This window comes from Heptranchias perlo, chromosome 22 (assembly GCF_035084215.1).
Source record: "Heptranchias perlo isolate sHepPer1 chromosome 22, sHepPer1.hap1, whole genome shotgun sequence".
NCBI classification, from domain to species: domain Eukaryota; kingdom Metazoa; phylum Chordata; class Chondrichthyes; order Hexanchiformes; family Hexanchidae; genus Heptranchias; species Heptranchias perlo.
Window position 1 is genome coordinate 27,939,614 of NC_090346.1, and position 24,104 is coordinate 27,963,717.

At 42.8% G+C, this 24,104-nt stretch overlaps 1 protein-coding gene across 4 annotated transcripts in view; it reads left to right on the forward strand.

The window, feature by feature from the left end:
- rbfox1 (RNA binding fox-1 homolog 1) overlaps window positions 1–24,104 on the forward strand; it is a 431,211-nt gene that overhangs the window by 291,208 nt on the left and 115,899 nt on the right. For all 4 annotated transcript variants that reach the window (XM_068003706.1, XM_068003708.1, XM_068003707.1 and 1 more), the window contains exons 3-4: window positions 9,515–9,658; window positions 22,081–22,134. In XM_068003706.1, the coding sequence (XP_067859807.1) occupies window positions 9,515–9,658; window positions 22,081–22,134 (198 nt within the window). The remainder of the gene's footprint in view (window positions 1–9,514; window positions 9,659–22,080; window positions 22,135–24,104) is intronic.

A 24,104-nucleotide genomic window follows, 5' to 3' on the forward strand; every position in this document is an offset into this window, starting at 1 on the left:
CGCTAATGGGTTTGCGCGGAAACATGAGCATAACTTCACCTCGGCAAAACCGGGGCACTGTCCAGTGCATTCTGGGCACATCTTGCCGGTTACACCCCTAGCTGAAATTCCATGCCTGTATATTTTAGCACTATAAACCACTACTTCAGGTCCAATATTCCTGCTTTGAAAATTAAGCACTGTGTAAAATGTTTCAAATAACGAACATCAGCTAAGTGAAATGTGATATATTTGGTGTGTGAACATACCAATGCTACTGGGAAATCTCCCAGATTCATAATGTGAATGGCTGTAGCACATGCAAATAGCTTAGTAAAGCAGACTACATCATGTCATGTACAGGGCTTTGGAGCACCGGAGTACTGTCTTCAGTTTTAGTCTCCTTATCTAAGGAAGGATATACTTGCTTTGGAGGCGATGCAACGAAGGTTTACTGGATTAATTCCTGGGATGAGAGGGTTGTCCTATGAGGAGAGATTGGGTAGAATGGGCCTATACTCTCTGGAGTTTAGAAGAATGAGAGGTGATCTCATTGAAACATATAAGATTATGAGAGGGCTTGACAGGTAGATGCTGAGAGGTTGCTTCCCCTGGCTGGAGAGTCTCGAACCAGGGGGCATAGTCGCAGGATAAGGGGTCAGCCATTTAAGACTGAGATGAGGAGGAATTTCTTCACACAGAAAGTTGTGAATCTTTGGAATTCTCTACCCCAGAGAGCTGTGGATGCTGAGTCGTTGAATATATTCAAGGCTGAGATCGATAGATTTTTGGACTCTAGGGGAATCAAGGGATATGGGGATCGGGCGGGAAAGTGGAGTTGAGGTTGAAGATCAGTCATGATCTTATTGAATGGCGGAGCAGGCTCAAGAGGCCGTATGGCCTACTCCTGCTCCTATTTCTTATGTTCTTATGTCATCTGAATTGTTTTACTGGTTCATAATTAGAGGTGCCAACTGGCTGGCATTTAAGTGGGGTGGTGTGGTGTTTTTCAGCAATGTCAAGTGTCTGGCAAACAAAGATGTGAAATTCAATGATGTGGGACTTATTTATAAAACAACACAATTCAATTAAGGACATTTTAAAAAATTGATTCCAGGCTGAGATTATCACTGAGATGGAAACGATGCATCCTACTGTGTTCATGTGTTTAGCAATGCAGACTGTGTGCACAATATCAATGCTGTTAATGCATTCCATCCTCATAAGTTAAGATTTTCAAGAGATTTCCAAAGAATTTTGGTCTGTTGCTGTTTTCAGTTGCCCTTTTTTTTCCCACACTGCCTGAGGAAGGGGAAAGCCCCCGAAAGCTTGTGGGATTAAAAATAAAATCGTTGGACTATAACTTGGTGTAAAATTGTTTACAAGTTTTCAGAATAAGTAGACTTTATTGCAAGATGAATTGCTATGCTGAAGCAGCTAACACCTAGCTTAGATATAGATTCCAGAGAGCAATACCATCTGGTAGAGGCTGAGCACTTAACTGTACCTTCATTTATATAGCACTGGTCAGTGTGAAAGCTGAGGTGCAGGGATGAATCTAGCAAATGCCCTTGTAAAATAAAGAGCTTCTTTTAGGAAATATAAGGGGTGATTCGCAATCCAGCACTCCTAGTGGGGGGCGGCACTTGCTGAGAGCACACCTCGGGAAATGGAGGGTGTGCAGTAAATGATTTTCCTTCCATTAAATATAATGGACACAAAATCACTGACTGTGCACCCATGATCTATCAAGATGCACTTGAAATCTTCACTCCCGATTAGAAATGTTGCAAAGCAGAGATACCCCTCTAGTTTCTGACTTAAAAAGAATAAGAAAAGTAAACATGATGATGGAAGTGCAGTGATTCTGTACAAAGTGAAAGAAAAGTAGAAAACACTACAAGAAGTAAATGTGCAAGTCATAGGGCCCTCACTGAAGTAAATGCACAAAGCATAATCTTACTCTGAAATTTGAAAGCTGTCTAAAATTAAATGTTGCACAGATTCGGTAGGATTAAGAATAAAAGTAGTCTGCTATATTCATAATGAGAGTAACAGAAGACTGCGTCGATAAAGCAGTTTAATCCAGCAGAATGGTTAGAAATCAAGCCAAAGCATGTACCACAGACCTGGAAGATCTGGAAAGAACAAACCATACGATTATATTGCAGTCTACAGTCAATTTGCAGTGACCAACAGAAAGCGAAAACTAAAATGTTTTGGTACCTAAAAGGCACTGAGGGCAGAGAGCTATACAATTCCACATAGTTTAGCAGAGCTCCAGAAGAATGCACCTTTGCAGAGATAATGTGAGCATTTGATGAATCCTGTAATGCTAAAACAATGAGACAGCTGAGTTACACAATTTTTGTTATCTGCATCCAAGACGTAGGAGACCAATTGGAAATTTTAGCAACTACCTGGAGTTTCAGGGAATTGCATGAATCTTTGATTAGATGTGGAATTTAGAGACTCAGACTTGAAAAAAAGATTCCTAAGCAAAACAGACTTAGCAAAATATCTATGGCGTAATTTTGACTTTGGATGATTGTGTAAAATGGGCGATATCAAATCAATTGCCTGTTATACATCTCTCCCGATTTTCCTTTTGAAAATCAGGAGAGATGTATAACGGGCGGCTGAATCGATATCACTTGTTTTGGACCATCACCCGTAGCCAAAATTACCCCTATAAAATGCACAGAGCAGTTGTCGATGTGCAGAGAACTGACACAGCTTGTGCCTTAAAGCAGAAGGTGAGACTAAAGTCCAAGAAATTGAGATGACATGAGAGGTTAGTTCAAGAGTAACAACCAGCAGTACAGCTGTTTGTCCTTCTGCTCATAGGACTTTGGATAGTATTATGGGCAGAAACACAAACAGCAAGATTAAAAGGGTCAGGCATGTTGTGGAGGAATTTGCAGAGAACCTAATAATTTTATCTCAAAATGTCATAACTGGAACCAGAGGAAGGTTAAGGTTCATGCTGGAGCATACATGGGCAGCAAGCAAGAACTGAGATCAAGTCAGTAACCCTGGTATAGAAACAGTTCAGGTGAAAGCAATTAGTGGTACTGCTACCAGATTTCTGTCACTATGTAAAACAGCACACCAGTTTAGTAAAAACTGCAATATGATCACAGTCAAGCAGTTGGGAAATCTGAATAAGTATTAGCTTGAAGAAATGCATTAGGTTTTACCAATGTACAAAAAGATTGCACTGAAGCCTCTGGGATGCTGTGCAGCAAACTTGGTGAAACCAAAGATTGGTAGAAAGCACCTCACAGGAATTGTAGTTATAACAGACAGCAACTAGGTACCTTTGCTTGGAAGCAACAAATGGAAGTAGTAAAAGTCCAGTCCAAAAATGTACTTGCCACTTCATCTGAGACCATATTACATCGAGAGACCCAGGATTCCACTCAGCTTGGATCATCTCGGATAGAAGTTCCCAATGGGTCCATTTTAATGGGGAACCGGGAAGAGGGCAGCAACGGGGGGGTGGAGGAGGGAGGGTCCCGACAGGAAACCCGGATGTATGGGTTTCCCGGGCGTCCTTACGATTTTGACGTAAGGATGTCTTTCATTTTTTTTCTCTGGGTTTCCCCAGATTGACAGGCTGGCTGACAGTTGGATGGGAGAATAGCCAGGGAGCGGATGCCAGCAGGTAAGTCTTAGATTGGGGGGGGTGGGCGGAGTTGGTCATCGGTGGGGGGGGGGGTGCGGGGGAGCGGGTCGGGGTGGGGATCATCGGAGGGGTTCGGGGTCATCGGGGGAGAGTCGATCATCAGGGGGGTCAGTCATGAGGGGGTTCGCTCATGGGGGGGTCGGGGGTCATCGGTGAGTCGGTCATTGGAGGGGTCGGGGATCATCGGGAGGGTCGGGGTTATCGGGGGTCAGGGGTCATCGGGGGAGCCATTGGGGTCGGCGGTCTTTGGGGGTTCATCGAGGGCTCAATCTTGGGGGCATCTGAGTTTGTTGGGGGGTCGGAGATCATGGGAGGGGTCGGAGATCGTGGTGGGGGTTGGACGTGGGGAGGGGGTCGGCCGATCACGTGTGTGGGACCGTGGCAGGTAGGCTTGTTGGGCCTGGAGGAAACTCTCCTGCTTCTGCTGGCCCACAAGCAGTGCAATAAAGGCACCGCTTGTGGGCCAGCTGATCCGGACCTTCTCGCCTCCTTTTACGTGGCGTGAATCAGAAGGCCCGGGAATCCCGGCCCCCAGGAGTTAAAAATAAAAAGCCTGTCAAAATGGAGCCTCCTTAGAAGCTTTCACTGACCGACCCGCCTCCTGAGAGTGGGTTGGTCACCCGCCCCTTGACCCTCCTCCATTAAAACCAGAAATGGGTGGATTGGAGGCAGTTTGGGGTTGTGTTTTACTTTTTATACGATTTTTACCTTCCCACCTACCCCCAACCCACCCATCCGTGGGGTTAAAATTTACCCTCAGGTGTTTTTCAAGGAACAATCTAGCTAAAGGGAAAAATCACCTAGATCTGAATATTACATTCCGCCTGAGACAACACTAAAAGGTGCGTGCAGTGTGCCCCACCCCCTGCATGCCCATTTTCAGATGCGATCATATTTCCGGGCCATAGACTGTCTGCAAGGCAAGAGAACAGATGCAGCTTACTGATACCTTAAGCGGAACACATTTACCCATTATTTCCAAGGTTGAGGAGTTAATGCAACAGAAGACTTAACTATTGCAGAGCCTGCATGATATTATGTCCCATACTATATGACATGAGCCTTCAGATTCTGAAGCAACTTATTTTGAATAAGTGATTGAGCACAGAGTAAGGAAGAGGTTCCAGCTCCAACTTTTGATTTTGGAGATGAACTAGTTATTTTAGGGAAAATTAACAATTACTTCAAAAATGATGTATTCGTTTCACATTGGAGAAGTAGATTCCTTTAGAAAAGCTCAGAGGTATGGCCAAGAGAATGCAGATTACATTGACAAATGTAGCTTGCTGAACAGTAGAAACTAGACAGCTGATATTTCATGAAACAGCTGATTGACCAGGATTAAAAGATGGAATTGACTTGTTTGCCTTTGATGGTAATGACTGTCTGATCAGCATCAATTTTTATTTAAATTGCTGGAAATTGGCTATTTGGACGACACAATGGAAAAATTGTTATGAGGCAACTTGAAGGTTGATTTGTAAGACTTGGAATACTGGATATCTGTTTTTCAGATCATGGCATTAGTTTATCTCTGAAGAATTCAACAAGTTCACCAGACAGTGGAATTTCAATCATGTAATTTCAATGACAAGATATCTACAGAGCACTGGAAAAGCAGAATAAGCAATCCAAGCAGCACTATCTCTAATGGGGAGCACAAAGATAGCTAGGGCAAACCCTTGCTTAGCAATTTTGGACAATAGAAATAGTCCTACACAAAGAATGGAAAGTAGTCCAGTGCAGAAGTTAATATAGAAAAGACTAAGACTAGAAACTAGAACAGGCAATTTACTTAAAGCAAAAGTGATCTAAAATATACAACAAACCCTATGGGAAAGTAAGCAAAGACAGAGCCAAATGTCTTTCGACTTTGAGGGAGGGACATTAGGTGAGAATATTGCAAATAAATCATTATAAAAAGGGAAAAGGGCAGAGGTTCAAAGACAGGTCCATTAAGGTCTTAGAGAAGGTGGGTATTAAGGGGAAACTATTACCATATAAGGAAAATACGAGAGAACTACATATCTCAATGTCCTCCTATTATGACAAAATTGAGCTCAGACACACTACTTCTCAACAAGCACATCAAAGCAAGATGAATGTGAAGAACCAGCAAAGAGACAACAAGATATCTGTTCCAGAAAGGAGTGCCTAATCAAGATTATAGGGTGTTGTGACAAGACCGAGAAGCTCGAGCAGATAGCATGTCAAAGTGAGCTGGTAATGGAATGAGCTGGGAACAGAGTAAGAGTAAGGAGTTCTAAAACAGGAAATTGGTGAGTGGGATTTTAGTGATAAGTAGAAGGTAAGTTGTGGGTAAGTAATTCAGAAATTATGCTTTTTACTTAACTGCAATTAAAGCTTAGTTTTTAACTTGAATAATTGCAAGTCAGTTGGCAGCTAACTGACTTTCAGTACTATGGGAGGTATTTAGTATAGACCAATGTGAAGTACTTATTAAAGAGAAGGATATTGGAGAGGAGGTGAATCCTGAAGTAGTAGAGAGCAAGATTAGCAATATTATGATGGATAAAAGGAAAATTTTAGATAAATAAGTAAAGCTAAGGAAAGACAAAGCACCAGGGCCTGACAGGATACATCCTCAGATTGTGAAAAGAAGAAACTGCAGAGGCTTTAAAAATTGTCGTTCAGGGCTCCATTGAGTGTGGATGTTTGCTGGAGAACTGGGTTGCTGTCCGCTTTGGCCCTTGCATGGCATAGTTAAAATTGGCCCTCATATTTCAGTGCTCTATTGAGTGTGGAAGTGTGCTGGAAGATTGGAGAGTGGCCAAAGTAGTATCCATTTTTAAAGGAAGACAGAGCTAATCCAAGTAATCACAAGCCAGTTAGCTTAACATCCACGGTAGAGAAAATTTTAGAGTTTTTAATTAAGGATGAAATTATCACATATCTAGATAAAAAAAATAATAATTAGAAGTAGCTAGCACAGATTTCATAAAGGGCGATTGTGCTTGACAAACCTCATAGGATTCTTTGAAGAGGTAACTGACATAATAGATGGAGGGAAATGCAGCGGATGGAGTGTACATGAACTTTAGGAAAGCCTTTGGCAAGGTACCGCATGGAGATTATTAGAGAAAATTAAATGGTATGGAATTAGAGGGAGGATATCAAACTGGATTAAAAATCGGTTAGAAGGGAGAAAGCAGAGAGTAGACAGTTTCTCAGAGTGGTTAGAAGTGGATAGTGGTGTCTCACATGGTTCATTTCTGAGGCCACTTCTGTTCACTGTGTATATCAACTATTTGGATATCGGCCTAGAGGAAATGGTGTCGAAATTTGCAGAAGATACCAAATTACGAGGTAAAAATAATTCTTTAGAAGACCAAAGGAAAGTACAAAGCGATATCGATAAAATGGGAGAATGGATTAAAAGGTGGCAAATTTAATTCAATGTCGGTAAGTGTGAAGTTATGCATTTTGGTAAAAATAGCAGCGGTAGTTATACTTTGAATGGAAGTAGACTCGGTGCTGTGGAAGAACAGAGCAACTTGGTGGTATAGGTTCACAGGGCATTAAAGGCAGTAGCTCAGGTTGATAAGGCTTTAAAACAAGCTAATATAATTCTAGGTTTTATCACAAGGGTTATAGAGTATAAAAGCCAAGAGGTAATGATAAGCCTACATATAGCTTTAATAAGACTTCAGTCAGAGCATTGTGTGCAGTATTGGGCTCCACACTATAGAAAGGATATTGAGGCTTGAGAGAGGGTACAACAGGATGCTGAATGGTATGAGTTAATACAAATATGAAGAAAAAGTGGGTGTTCTCTTGTTATACTACAGGGCAATATAATGTAAGTGTTTAAAATTGTGAAAAGACTTTTTTTCAGTTGAGGGGTCTAGAACAATTAAATGTAAGAGATTTAGAACAGAGGGCAGGAGAAACTTCTTCACACAGAGAGTTTTGAGACTGGAAGTGAAATTCACTTCCAGGTTTAGTGGTTGAAACAAAAACAATGTCGACATTCAAGATTAGATTGGATAGGTGGATGAAGGAAAAGCGATTGAAGGAATGTGGGAACCGGATGGGTAAATGTGGATCAGAACGATTTGCTCGCATGGAGGGTAAAGGCCGACATGGACTGATTGGGCTGAATGGCTTGTTTCCATGTTGTAACTTCTATATATTTATTTCTACGACTGTTGAAAGCTCAGCTCCTCTGAAGCATTTTGTTACCTCAAGATTTATTGTTTATTTGAAATATTAATTTGCTTTTATTTTGAGCTAAAACTGTACAGGATATTTGTAATCTATGTTAAGTCCAGGGTTATGATCTACTAATGCTGCACTTTTGAAAGACATTTCCAAATATGAAAAGAGAATGGATCTAGCAACATGAATTACAGTTGGTTTAGAAACAGATTCTTAAAACATCACTATTTGGTGTATAAGTTTGGCATAATGTATACAACGCTGGCCATTATGATAGCTGGGGTTTGCTGCCTGACCCAGCAGAAACTTGTTAAATTAAAAGGTTCCTGTTTTCAAATACAATATCTGGTCTTAAAGATTTAAAGAACCAGAGAGAAGCAAACATTTTAGGAGTGATTTTAACCCTGTGGAAACCTGGCAGGTGGGCAATTAAACTCAGCCGGATGATGTACCTGCCAATATGGATCCCACTATCTTCAGTTTTAATCTGCCCCCTGAGCAGGCAGCAAGGATGCTCAGCTGAAGCCGGCAGGGTCCCTCTTTAAATATTTAGATTAGGATCTGATGACCTCATCTGGCCCCGGCTGCAATTTTAACTTTGGCCTGAGTGGGGAAGCCGTTGTGGTTTCCTGCCAGTGAAGACAGGGAAGAGGATCTGTGACCAGAAGAGACCATTTAAGGTAAGGATTTAAAATTAGCTGGGGCACATGCTACCAAGGCTGAGGGTGGGGTTTGCAGGGAGGGGCGGGGGTGTGGTTTGGGTGGAGGAGAAGGGGTGCAAGGCCGAATCCCGCTCCAGGCTAAAATCAGGGCTTTTTTCTTTAAAGTCACTTTGCTCTCATTGCCTTGTACAAATATGTTTGCACCATGATGTCAGTAGATAGCACTGGATCATCCAATGTGATGAAAAACCCGAGTACCCACTGAAGGTACTGTGCCTGTGGTGCATCAAGATATATGTAAACATTTCACTAGATATTAACCAACTGAAATAATGTCTGTTTATTGAAAAGTCAACCTGGAGTGTTTAAAGAGGGTTTTAATACGGTAGAAGTTGATTGATATAAGAATACCTTGATATGTGATGGATAGGGGTCATGCTTGTCTTTGTCAAGGTGATTGCACAACATATACACTGTGCATGTATCAGCTTGGCTCAGTTGGTTGCGTTTCCCCTTCTGGGTCAGAAGGCTCCGGGTTGAAGATCCCCACCAGCTGATACTCCGAAGCAGTACTGAGGGATGTGTATTGGAGGTGCAGTTCTTCAAACAAAATATTAAACTGAGACCCTTCTGCCTTTTCCTGTAGATTAGGTGGATGTTAAAGATCCTACGGCACTATTTAAGAAGATTAGAGAGTTCTCCTAGTGACCTGCTGACATATCTAGCTCAACTAATACCACAAAAATAAAACAAATTAACCAAGTTATCATCTCATTGCTGTTTGCGGGATGTTGCTGGCACAGTGGAGGTGGTACATTTGCTTAGATAACAAGTCACTGTACTCCAAACATAAAATGATACGGTGTTATACAAATGCAAGTATTAGGACTGGACTTAAAACCTGAGAGAGAATTTAATTCAGCTTTCAAATCAAAGCACAACCTTAGTAATGAATAACCTTAGTGCTGAAGTTTAATTTGCTTTCTTGTGTGTTCCCCTATTTTAGCAGACAGATGATGCAGCACAGACTGACGGACAACAGCAAACACAGTCTACCGAAAACACAGATAACAAAACGCAGCCCAAACGGCTGCATGTCTCCAATATTCCATTCAGATTCCGAGACCCAGACCTCAGGCAAATGTTTGGCGTAAGTAGAGTGATTTAATTAACTAAGTGAGAAGCATTATACTAAATGCTGCGATCAAATGATCAAATTACAGTCAAGCCTGCCTTAAAGATTGTCTGTAAAAAGAGGCCACTTGTATAATGACCATCTAATGTCAGACAGACCCAACAGAACGTTAATAATTCAAACTTGAATTGGAGACTACCTGTCTGGAAAAATGAAGTCAGTCCCAAAGATGGTCATTATAGACTGTTTTTTTTTATTCGTTCACGGGATGTGGGCGTCGCTGGCGAGGCCAGCATTTATTGCCCATCCCTAATTGCCCTCGAGAAGGCCATCTGATCTGTTTTTTTTATAAATTGTTGCCATACTAACCATTAAGAAGGCAGCCCTGACATCCAGTTGAATGACTGGTCACAATGCAACCAGTCAAAATTACTTTGATTACATAATTTTACTCTTCCCTGTTTAGTTTTAGGTATTGGATGAAAGGGAGGTACTTGCAGTACTCGATTTTTTAGGTATTTTACTTTTTTTTTAAAGCCTACTTTAGAGACATTTATCTACATATCGTACTTTAACTAATATCCAGTGCCAGTCCATCTGAGCATCCAATCCCAAGATATAGCTGAAATTCAGTAATGGGTTGAAAGTGTTTTGTCTCCACGTATCATTAGTGTCTCTGGGTTGTGGGTTCTGTAGGTTCAAGCCAGAATGTTCTGATTAATCCAGGGCATCAGAGATTTCTGTCAGTAAGCAGATGTGCCTTTTCAATAGTCATTCAGCTAAGAGTCAGGGTTGCACAGCCACTAACAAATGGGCATTGATTTTTTTGCTGTTCCAAAAGGTATTGGCTCCAATTTTTCCCTAGCGGCCATGGGTACAGACACAGAAGTTATTGCTCTAAATTTTAAAAGGTTACATGGTAATTATAAAGTCAAATTGTTTGAGGTGGTTATTTCTGTGGATTATAGGAAAAATAGATGTTGGTTAGAGGGAAACAACATTAGGAACTTTAGAAATAAGGTAGAAAATGCAAAACAATCATTAATTGAAAATTAAATTGCCAAAATGAACATTTACAGTCATTTATTTAAAAAAATTCTCATTGACACTCCACCTTGGAAGATTAATCTTTTGAGTTAGATTCCCAATCTTACTGTGACCCTCTTACGCCTAGCCTGGTATAATCCATCTCCACCTCTTTCTTATGTTCTTATGTTCTCTTAATATCCTGACCAACTGTGTTTCTTTGCTCTTAATCCTTACCTATCAACTAATGCATTTAGTTTGGTAAGGATAAGAATGAAGAGGGAGTTGACTAGTTTAACAATAAGGTCAGAGCCCACTCTGCACAATGTTAGAGAGATGTGATTGAGCTCTGAGTCCTCTGTAAGACCATTAACAGAGCAGTATCTATTAATAATGCTTAAGCTAAACTTCTGTGTTTATGTCAGGAATTCAAGAGCTGCAACAGCTTTCTGTTTTTGCAGAATACCACCAGCAAATCTTCACATCCATCTCCTGTCCATAGAACTCTCTCCCAGACAATCATCACCTGGAATTCTATCTTTAGGCCATGGACAGTCTTTGGCTTGCATTCTGGCATCCCAGCATGATTTTTCCAAGTCTTTCTTTGCTCTAAACAACTACCAGAAATTTGTGAGATATCTCTTCTCATTACATTTATCTTAGGTTCACTCTGTTATGATGCACAAATAAGGAAGGAAGAAGTCCAGTTTTAAATGGTTTAAAAGTCACTTTTCAAAAAGCATCCACTAAAGTTACTTTTAGTTGATTTCAATTTACTCATCTGACCTTTGCTGGAGTGCACAGCCGAACCTGACATTATCATTACCCATGTCCACACAATGCACTTAGCAGCGCAAGTACTGGGTGGCAATCGAGCAGGAATCCTGGCTGATTTTCCTTCCCTTGCGAATAATTGTAGTGCCCCAACTTATGTCACAGCCAAGATCAGGGTAGATATTTTTCTCTGTTTCATGCTTCACAGCCTGCCTGGCTGTTAGATTTGTGAGTGTTTTGTCTTGCTTTCTCTCACCAGAAGACAAGATTGTGGATTTGCTTGTTACGCAGCATGTTTTGGGAATTGGGTAGACAGGTGGCAGATGAAATTCAACGTGGAGAAATGCAAAGTGCTTAACATGGGGACAAAAAAATCCAGGAAGGAATGTAAAGAAAATAAAATATGTGGAAAATGAAAGGAAACTGAGGGTCCTGATTGACAATGAATTAAAGCTATCGCAACAATGCAATTGCTCCAGTGACTGGACGGGTTAAGCAGCGAGAGGACACATGTTCTTGACTTCACCTTTTGTTAACTCAATATCATTCATAGAGTATATTTACTACCTACTAAAATAGAATAAAGCAAATCAGATGCTGGATTGTATTAAAAGGTCAATATTGAGCCGAAATAGTGAGGGAACAGTTCCACTTTGCTTATAATTGGTACACTCACACTTAGATTACTGTGTGCAGTTCTGGCTGCCATAGAACAAAGAGGATATTGCAGCTATTGAAAGGATACAGAAGTGAGCAACCAAAATGATTGAGGGGATTGAGAGATTAGATTATGAGGAGCAATTATGTAAATTGGGCATGTTCTCACCGGAAAAGAGAAGGTTGCTGTTTTTAAGATTCTAAAGGGACTAGATAATGTTGACCATGACAAGCAATTTCACTTTGTCCAGACCAGTAGAATCAGAGGACACAGCCTGCACTTGAAGGGAGGTAAATTCAAAACTAATTTTCAGAATCAATGGGGGAATTTTAACCGCCCACGACGGGCGGGTGGGTAGGTTAAAATTTCACAAATCTGAAACCTGACCCCAACCCACCTCCACTTTCGGTTTTAATGGAGGTGTGTTTGGGTACGGCCAAGTAACCCAGTCTCGAGAGGCGGTTCGTCATTATAATATGTTAATGAGGGTCCTTTCATGAGTAGTTTTAATGGGGGATTTTAACTTTCATATAGGTTGGGATAAGCAGACAAGTCTGAAAGGTAACGAATTTCTTGAACATGGTCATGACAGCTTTCTGCAACAATATGTCCTAGAACCACAAGGGGACAATCTATATTAGATTTAAAAGTGAGTAATGAGCCAAATTTCGTTAACAGCCTAAGGGTGCATGAACATTTATCTAATAGCAACCGTAATATGATTGAGTTCAACTTTCTGTTCAAACGGGAGAACTCCGTAACAGCTACTAAGATTCTAAATTTAGGTAAGGCTGACTTCAACGAGATGAGACAGAGACTGTCCACAGTAAACTGGGCAAATCTGTTAATGGGTAAAATGACAGAAGATCAGTGGGAGGTATTCAAAATAGAATTTAACATGATACAGAACCAGTTTATACCCCTAAGGGGCAAGAGCTCTACTCGCCAAAAAAAATAACCATGGATGACAAAAGACGTAAGGGACAACATGAAACTAAAAGAAAAAGCATACAAAAATCCAAAAAATAGCACAGATCCTGGTGACTGGGAGCGATACAAAGAACAGCAAAGGGGGACAAAACAGATAGTAAGAGCTACGAAAAGGGAGTATGAAAAGAAACTTGCAAGGGATATCAATATCAACACAAAAAAGTTTTATAATTATATTAGGAAAAAGAGGGTTGTCAAGAGCAATGTTAAATAATTACTTTGCATCAGTATTTACAGCATGCCGGAAATCCCAAGGAAACTAATTTTGAATCAGGGATGGGGACTCACCATAATTAGTGTAAGCAAATGAACAGTAATAAAGAAAATAATGGTACTAAAGAGTGATAAATCCCCAGGGCCAGATGGTTTCCATCCCAAGGTTTTAAAGTAAGTAGGTGAGAACATTGCAGATGCCCTAACTATAATCTTCCAAAGTTCTCTTGATTCAGGAACTGTTTCTTTAGATTGGAAAATTCCACATGTCACTCCGCTGTTTAAGAAAGGTGAGAGAGCGAAACCAGGGAATTATCGACCAGTTAGCCTAACATCTGTTGTCGGGAAATTACAAGAGTCTATAATTAAGGATAGAGTGACTGAACACCTTGAAAGTTTTCAGCAGATCAGAGAGACCCAGGACGGATTTGTAGAGGGTCGGTGATGCCTGATGAACCTGATTGAATTTTTTGAAGAGGTGACTAAAATAGTGGACAGGGGAATGCCTATGGATGTTGTTTATATGGACTTCCAGAAGGCATTCGATAAAGTCCCTCACAAGAGACTGTTCGCTAAAGTTGGAGTTCATGGAATTGAGCACAAATTATTGACCTGTTTAGGAAATTGACTGAGTGGCAGGAAACAGAGAGTAGGGATAATGGGCAGGTACTCGAATTGGCAAGATGACTAGTGCTGTCCCACAGGGATTTGTGTTGGAGCCTCAACTATTCAACTATTCATTGTATTTATTAACAGGATGACAGGATAGAGAGCCACATATCCAAGTTTGCCGATAACACAAAGATAGGCAGCATAATAAGCAGTGTAGATGGAAGTATAAAATTACAGAGCGATATTAATAGATTAAGTGAATGGGTAAAACTGTGGCAAATGGATTTCAATGTAGGCAAGTGTGAGGTCATCCAATTTGGACCTAAAAAGGATAGCTCAGAGTATCTTCTAAATGGTGAAAAGCTCGAAATAGTGGAGGTCCAAAGAGACATAAGGATCCATGTACATAGATCATTAAAGTGTCATGGACAGGTACAGAAAATAATCCAAAAGCCGAATGGAATGCTGGCCTTTATATCTAGAGGACTAGAATACAAGGGGGTAGAAGTTATGCAACAGCTACACAAAGCCTTGGTTAGACCACACCTGGAGTACTGTGTTCAGCTCTGGGCACAGAGAAAGGATATATTGACCTTGGAGGGAGTGCAGCATAGATTTACTAGAATGATACCTGGATTTCAAGGGTTAAATTACAAGGAGAGATTACACAAACTTGGGTTGTATTCCCTGGAATTTAGAAGATTAAGAAGTGATTTAATCGAAGTTTTCAAGGTATTAAGGGGAACTAATAGGGTAGATACAGAGAAACTATTTCTGCTGTTTGGGAAATCTAGGACTAGGGGACATAGCCTAGAAATTAGAGCCAGGAGTGAAGTTAGGAAACACTTCTACACGCAAAGGGTGGTAGAAGTTTGGAACTCTCTTCCACAAATGGCAGTTGATGCGAGCTCAATTGCTAATTTTAAAGCTGAGATTGATAGATTTTTGTAAACCAAAGGTATTAAGGGATATGGGGCTACAGTGGGTATATGGAGTTAGGTCACAGATCAGCCATGATCTCATTGAATGGCGGTACGGGCTCGAGGGGCTAAATAGCCTACTCATGTTCCTATGTTCCTATTTTGGCAGTGATTTGAAATTAACACCTCCAGCTCGGGTTTCCCGGGCAGGAAACTAGGCAACAAAACAGAAGCGAGATTGAGTAGCACTTCATGGGGATGATTAAAAGTCAGGTGTCCAGATATGAATAAAGGCTCAGTGCTCACAGCTGCTTTCTCAGTTTCCCCTGGTAAACGGTTTGCTGAGAGTTTTTGTGGTGACAGACGTATTGGTAAAGTTTGGAGGTTATCACACAGAGAACACCAGGATGGGTGGCACCATGGCTGCCTTAGATTGGACTTCAGACGAGGAAGTCAATCACCATCTATAGCAGCAAGATCGTGCTGGAGTGGGAGCTGTGGGTGGACAACAGGGAGGTGGACAACAGAGAGGGGAGCAACACAGAGGAGAGCAACAGGGAGGGGAGCTTCAGGGAGGAGAGCAACAGAGGGAAGAGCAACAGAGGTGAGAGTAACAGAGAAGGGAGTAACAGAATGGCCGCGTTCATAGGAGCTAGTACCCACCTAACAGGGTGTACAGAAAGGGGCTCAGCTTCCTTGATCTCTCTGAAGACCAGTGCTTCCGTAGGCTCAGATTGTCACGTCACTTGGTCGCAGACATCTGCAGTCTCCTAGAAGAAGAGCTGCTCCCTATTGGACCTGGTGGCCACCAATTACCCCAGTGACTGTGAATGTCACCAGTGCCCTCAATTTGTTTGGCTCTGGCTACTTCCCGGGCGCTTTTGGAGACATTTCGAGGGTCTCCCAGTCGACTGCACACAAATGCACAAGGCAGATGATGGATGGATTGTTTGTAAGGGCTGCGAATTATGTTAACTTTCCCTGTGATGACAATAGCCAGAATGAGCGGACACTCAGATTCACATCTCTGGCTGGCTTCCCACAGGTCCAGAGTGCCATCGACTGCACACACGTGGCAATCTGAACACAACCAGATCAACCAGCCTTATTCGTCAGCCACAAGGGATTTCATTCCATCAATGTGCAGCTGGTGTGCAACCACAAGAAAAGCTTCATGTAGGTCTGCGCCAGATTCCCTGGGAGCTGCCCTGATGCTTTCATCCTGCGTGAGTCCAACATCCCCAACCTGTTTGTACCTGGAACCAGCTTTAAGGGGTGGCTGCCAGGCAACAAAGGATGCCCCCTTCAAATCTGGCTGATAACACCTCTGAGGAACCCCACCAATGAACCCCAAGAGCGGTACAATGACAACCATATGTCAACCAAATGTGTCATCAAGCAAGCCATCGGCATGCTCAAGATGCGCTTCAGGTGGACAGGTCTGGAGTCACCCTTCAGTGCTCGCTAGCGAGGGTCTCTAGGATGATCGTCGTGTGCTGCGTTCTGTACGACATTGCGCAGCAGCGAGTATTAAAGGTGGAGCAGGAACAAGGAGAAGGAGGAGGAAGATGAAGATGGGGCACCCAACACCAGACCAGCTGCACACATTGCTGCTTTGGGATGCTCTAATAACTCGAAGATTCAGTTAGTCACTCGTACTGGACCAAAGTAACTATCACATCCTCCCCACATACCCCCACTGGCACAAAGCAGTCCTGTAACCAACCATTCACCCATTGCACTTACACCAATTGGTCCCCGTCAATTCAAGTCTTCACATTCATCACCAACCAACTGAAAAGGTGAGTTGCCACCGGCACGCAAGAATGGGCAACACGGGGAAGTGGTGCAATTAATCAATTTTATGCAAGGTCATTAAAAAAAGGAAACTTAATAACATACCATTTTCACAAACACCCATGTGCATGCCCTCGGTGAACTACAATAATTTTCTTGTCCTTTGCCTACCGCTCCGACGTGGTGCAACCCCTGTGGCTTCAGCAGAGGTAGAGGCAGGCTGCTCTGATCCCTGCTCTGATAGTTGAGATGCTCTTGGTGATAACCTCTGGGTGTTGAAGCCGTGAGGGCCCCTCCAAAGATTGCTCCACCTGCACCTGTGTAGGGGTGATCGGCCATCGGGAGATGAGGTAGCATGTCGGGTACTGATTGAGGGATGGGCAACGGGAGCGCTTTGAATGGAGTTCCCAAATCCTTGTCTCCTTTCGCCATCATCCCTCTCCTGGACCAGCGGCACATCACTCCTACCTCTCTGCAGGGGAGCAATTTGGTGCAGATCAGTGATGCCTTGTTAGGCCTCGGCTAAGGTATCTGTCATCCTATTTAAGGTGGCAGACATGTTGGCATCCAAAGTCTGCACGGCCGTGACCAGGTCCTGCAGGGACAGATTTGATTGCTGTGATTGAAGTTTCATGGAGGTAGCCACTCTATCCATGGAAGATATTCTCGCAATGGCGACATCAATCCTCAAATGTTCGAGCTGGACTTCTCCATCCTCTCTGCTATTGTGGACAATATGCGTGGCACGTCTGCCAGTACCTCGCAAATTTACTGCTGCCCCTCTATGATTCTCCTTTTCATCTATTGGCCTCCGGATTCAGCATCTGTGTCCTGCTGAGCAGAGCTTGGAGAGGAGTGCACCCTCCAATGTTGACTCTCCACCACTGCTCCTGTCTCCAGTGTCTGCTCGTGCTCACTTGTGAACTGTGACTCACCAGGTGAAAACCCACCTAACTGTCTAACAGGGCCCACTGAAGTGGGAATATCTGTGCTGTTGCCTAGTAATATATCCTGTGACAGTGCACCCTCAGAAAGAATCAGGTCCTCTGAAGAATTGTCATCAGGAAGGTCCACGAACTGCTGTTCTATGCGCGAAGGCCCTGGAGGACAGACGAGACAGATATTAGTACTGGCAACTTAAAAATGTTGCTAAATCATGATCATATTTCACTCGTTACTGAAATCTAGTCAACGTGATTGAGTCTTGTATGAGATGTGGGTCGGAGATATTTAATTCTGTCAGCAGGCAGCTGCGAAGTCCAGGTCCTCCGTCTCCGATGGTTAGGGACGCAGATAAGCCACTGATCTCCATGACCTCTTCCTCTGTGGCTGTCAACTGCGCTATCTGTAGTGGGCTACCTCCGGACCTCTCCCTCTGCCTTGTGTTTTGTGCTCAATTCTCCTGCAATGGGGGAGCAACAGACCTATGAGTGTCTGTAAGGCATGTCTGCACCCAATGGATGCAGTGCATTCAGTGAGGGTGACTATCAGGTAGGTGCATTACATTGCATAAGGATTGGGGTGAGTGGCAGTGGTAAAGGGATAAATGGGGAGCTAAGGAAGTGCATAGAAAATGAACAATGGGTGCTGTTCAAATTTAAGCGGCAGTGAGGAATGATGTGATGGAGTTCGCTTAACAAGACAGATTGAGGGGGTGGGGGTATGCACTACAGGATATAAGTGAATCTGCAACTGTACTCACCTTTCCTGACCTGGTTAGGTCATTAAACCGCTTCCTGAACTGGATCCAGGTGCGGGGCACAATGCTCCTGCTGCTGACCTCCTCAGCTACCTCTAACTATGCCTTCTTGGTGACAGCGCCAAGTTTCTTCTTCTCGTTGCTGGGGAAGATTACCTCCTTACTGCACCCAGCAGTACATCAAGTGAGGCGTTGTTAAAACGGGGCGCAGCCTTTGAACGTCCTGAGTCCAGTTTGCCGTCTCTTTTCAAAAGCTCCCGACTCCTCCAAATTTCATCTTTGAATTGGCCCTTTGAATAGTCAAGTTGAGATCGCATCATGCGGGTGTGCACCACGCCCACTGTCGCGCAAAGGAGATGCAAAATCCGGAAATAAAATGATAACTTCTTCTGGGTTTCGGGCCCACTATCACCCCATTGCCCCGACTCAGAACCCGCCTTTGCGTTATTACTAGGCCCATCATTCCAGCGAGCGAGTGGTCAATCTATGGAACAGGCTACATAGGGAGATGGTGGAAGAAGTTAATACTGAATCATTCCAATGCAAATTAGATAGATTTCTTTCAGAAAATAACATTTTCGGATGCAGTAGATGAATAATTTGAGACATAAACATGTGGTAAGTGTAACATATTTGGGAGGAACAGGTGACTTTGGACCGATGGTTCCCAAACCTCTCCACCACTGGGGGTTTCCTCATGTCTGGGTCTATTGTAGACTAATTGATAGAGATTGATTGTTATGATTAGTCAACAACTCTATTATCATTGTAATCATACAATTACCAACATGGTAGAAGGTGAACCTGATGGACTATGGTCCTTTTTCATCTAGCAATTCCTATGTTCCTATGTATAGTGGTAATAAATGCTCTTTACTAAACTATAAGGCCTCTCGTCTTCATAAAGGGCTTTCATTGGTGCTGTCTATGCAGAGATAACCCCAGCGATTTTCTAATTACTCCTCAAGGAGACAAACAAATGCCAGAAGTTCCCAACACAGTGCATACAGTCGTGAGATTGTGACCGTCTGCTGAGAGGTACAAGCTAGCAATCGCAATTGTGAGTTCCCCTTCTCCAACCCTGAATACAAGAGAATTGTTAGTCCTGATGGCATCACTGTAATTTCAGTAAAAAATATAATTGAATGATTTAGATGGGAACTGGAAATACACAAATACATACTTTATACATAATTCTTAGCAGGAGAAAGATGCAACAAACTGAGGTATAAAACTGTCAATAACAATAATGGATTTCTGCAACTCACCTCCATTTTGAGGTCACACAATGGGCCACCTTTTCAGAACTGCTTCATTTCTTGCTTGTGTTAGGTTGGGAAAAGACTCACTATAGTGGATTAATAATGTATTCTTGAAACAGAAATGCTTTATTTGCTTTAGCTTTCACCTTAAAACATTTTTGGGAAGTGTAGATATTTATTCAGTGATCCTTTGCAAAGGTAGGCAAATGAGCAGTACCATTTTAAGTTTTGCTTACTTATAATAAAGTCAGGAAGGAATGTTCCTTTCAATTATTATGAACACCATGCACCTAAATGAGCAAACAGTGTTTACTTTTAACTAGTGACCTTCTTTAAGTTTGCAAAATACTGCATCATTTTCTAGAATTTCTGAAAAAATATTTATGTGCTGGGGCAATAACTGGGCATCAGCCATGGTTCCTGCTGGTGATCACTAACCAAGGATCCCTGCTACAAATGGCCCCGATATTTGTGAGGAGGCGGGGAGGGAGCAGGGGTGCCTGTCAGCGGCTGAGAAACCCGGAAATACAGAGAAGGAGTTCTTGACGAATTTAACGGCAGGACCTCATTAGAAACGTCTTAGTCCATTTTCCGTTGGGTAGCCAGCCATATTGAGAGGCTGGTCGCTGCCGGGTGGGAATGCCTGCTGTAGAAGGCAGCTGCCGGGTAGAGGAAGGGGGAGGAAGAGAATGTGGGGAGGGTGAGATCACGGGTGCAACGATCACGGGGGGAGGGGAGAGATCGGATTGCAAGGGGGAGATCGCAGGGATGGGAGAGATCAGATCACAGGGGGCAGAGATCGGATCACGGAGTGGGGGGAGACATTGTCGGGGTGGGGGGGGTCGACCCAATGGTGGGGAGGGCCTGCAGATCGCGGGGGATGGTCGGAAGATCACGGCATGTTTGCTTGGGGGGCCGGGGGGAAGCACTCCTGCACCTCAAGCAGTGCTGGAAAATCACTTACCTGCTGGATCCGGCAGTTTTAAAGAAATTCTTTCGTTCACGGGATGTGGGTGTCGCTGGCGAGGCCGGCATTTATTGCCCATCCCTAATTGCCCTTGAGAAGCTGGTGGTGAGCCTTCTTCTTGAACTGCTGCAGTCCGTGTGGTGTAGGTTCTCCCACAGTGCTGTTAGGTAGGGAGTTCCAGGATTTTGACCCAGCGACGATGAAGGAATGGCGATATATTTCCAAGTCGGGATGGTGTGTGACTTGGAGGGGAACGTGTAGGTGGTGTTCTTCTCATGTGCCTGCTGCCCTTGTCCTCTAGGTGGAGAGGTCTGGGTTGGGAGTTGCTGCCGAAGAAGCCTTGGCAAGTTGCTGCAGTGCATCTTGTAGATGGTACACACTGCAGCCACAGTGCGCCAGTGGTGGAGGGAGTGAATGTTTAAAGTGATAAATGGGGTGCCATTCAAGCGAGCTGCTTTGTCCTGGATGGTGTTGAGCTTCTTTAGTGTTGTTTGAGCTGCAATCATCCAGGCAAGTGGAGAGTATTCCATCACACTCCTGACTTGAGCCTTGTAGATGGTGGAAAGACTGTGGGGAGTCAGGAGGTGAGTCACTCGCTGCAGAATACCTGCTCTTGTAGCCACAGTATTTATGGCTGGTCCCGTTAAGTTTCTGGTCAATGGTGACCCCCAGGATGGTGATGGTGGGGGATTCGTCGATGATAATGCCATTGTATGTTAAGGGGAGGTGGTTAGACTCTCTCTTGTTGGAGATGATCATTGCCTGGCACTTGTCTGGTGTGAATGTTACTTGCCACTTATGAGCCCAAGCCTGGATGTTGTCCTGGTTTGCTGCATGCTAGCACTGACTGCTTCATCAACTGAGGAGTTGTGAATGGAGTTCTCACCTCCCTTTAGCTGCCGGGCCAGGAAACCCATGCTGGAGGTATTAAATTCAAATCGCTGACAAAATCTGAGGCACGGACCCTCATTTAAATATTATAATTACCGACCCGCCTCTCCAGAGTGGGTTACTCGGCCGATCCCAATAGGCACGTTCTCGACGGGTTGGGATCTGGTTTCCCATTTTGAACATTTTAAAACCCCCCCCCCGGCAACCCCCGCCACTGACCTGCCCAACCTGATGGGGGGGGGGGGTGTTTAAAATTCCCCATGTGTGTGCATGTAAACCTATGTGAATTAGGTGAATTCACCTAATGCTAGACTGTGATGCTCTGGAGTCAATATCTTACCAGTACTCTCAATCTAGACTCACTCAGGAAGAATAGCCACTTGTCCCAAGGCACCCGGAGGGCTGCCAGCTCAGATGGATCTGCACCCAGCAGGTATCTGTACTGTCAGAGCAGAAGAGGAAAGTTTCAGCAATAAATTTAACGATGTATATTCATTTATATGTTGTCGTGATTAACTACAATGATACTTACATTTCTACTGTAATTCTCAGAGTTAAACAGATGGTTGCTAGGCAATTTTAGTGTGTTATTTAGTTCTAAAAATTATCTTTTGTCATTTCTTTACAGCAATTTGGTAAAATCTTAGATGTTGAAATAATTTTTAACGAGAGGGGATCTAAGGTAAGTTTTCCCTTTCATTTTATCTGCATGCTTGTAGATTTGTATCTGATTTAATGAGAACAGTTAGCTGTAAAAAAGGAGGAAAAACTGAACTGATCTAGTAGTGATTAGATCAGATTTTAATTGTAATATATTTAGTCACTGATTTAACATTTCTCAATACAAGTATTTTACATAAATTGTTCAGTTCGGTCTCAACATTTTTCTTGTACAGTATTGAATGCTTTGTCTTTTGTAAATTCTTTTTAAGAACAGTAATTTTTTTACCGAAACATGTTGCAAATTTTTGAGAATTATTAACTTTTTTGATAAAAGATGTAATATGCTTTGATATGTTTGCATATATTGCAATGAAAAATGTAATCTACTATATTTTTCAGATCATTAAACTAGGTAAAGAGAAAATGGTCTACTGCAGTTCAGTTCCCTCCAGCTTTGAAACCAATGTTCCCTTTATGTGCATTACTCTGCTGTTAAAGTCACAATCTAGTAAAAGGAAAATGATTATACTTCAGAATGTGGAGAATTTTTACCACATTATGCCCATTTTTCAAATTTGTTCCCTCAATTTCCCAAACCAGCTAGCCCGGTGGGGTCAGGAGTGGGGGGTGAACAAGAGGGATTAGTATAGATCACAGACTCATGACTCAAGTGCTCTGCACTTTACTGTGATGTTACAAGGCGTGTGGGTGGTTTTGATTTCTTCTCCTTTCCAATTGATGAATTCTGCAACTACAATTCATTCAGTCCAGATAAGAGCCGATAAACTGTGGTGCAGGTTTTTATCAGGAGGATTGAGTGCTGCAGTGGGTGAAACAAAAGACTGAGCTCCAGGACATTGGTAACAATGCAGCTAAAACGAAAAGCTGAAAGTCTGCAGTCCTCTGCTGCTTGTTAACTTCTTGGGAAGTTTTTTGAGTAGCTCAGTCACTGAAAATCTTGTGCTGCTGTGCAATAATTATTTCAACGTCCATAAACCGCAAACAGAATTTGTAAGAGCTACAGTTTCTTGCAATTTAACTTTTCCCATGTATAGGCAGAAACCAAGGATATCTTTCCCAGAAACCTGGTGTTCCCAAGTAGCATTTGTTTTTAAAGTAGTCACATCTTTTTTGGAGCAAAGATCAATTTGAGGAATATATGACTGTGTATGCACATTCCTTGATCTTTCTGTGACCGACAAGAACACTGTGGCAACAAGTTGAAATGAATGGCATGAGTACACAAACTGCCAGCTGAAAAAAATTAACCGTAGATGGTACACTGGATATCACAGAATCATAGAAATTTACAGAACAGCCATTCGGCCCATCGTGTCTGTGCTGGCTGTAAAAGAGGTATTCAGCCTAATCCTATTTTCCAGCACTTGCTCCATAGCCTTGTAGGTTATGGCACTTCAAGTGCACATCCAAGTACTTTCTAATTAGGATGAGGGTTTCTCCCTCTACCACCCTTTCAGGCAGTGAGTTCCAGACCCCCACCACCCTCTGGGTGAAAATATTTTTCCTCAGCTCCCCTCTAATCCTTCTACCAATTACTTTAAATCTATGCCCCCTGGTTATTGACCTCTCTGCTAAGGGAAATAGGTCCTCCCCAGCCACTCTATCTAGGCCCCTCATAATTTTATACACCTCAATTAAATCTCCCCTCAGCCTCCTATGTTCCAAAGAAAACAACCCCATGCTATCCAATCTTTCCTCATAGCTAAAATTCTCCAGTCTTGTCAACATCCTCGTAAATCTCCTCTGTACCCTCGAGTACAATCACATCTTTTCTGTAATGTGGTGATCAGAACAGTACACAGTACTCTAGCTGTGGCCTAACTAGTGTTTTATACAGTTCCAGCACAACCTCCCTGCTCTTATATTCTATGCCTTGGCTAATAAAGGAAAGTATCCTGTATGCCTTCTTAACCACTTATCTACCAGTCCTGCTACCTTCAGGGATCTGTGGACATGCACTCCAAGGTC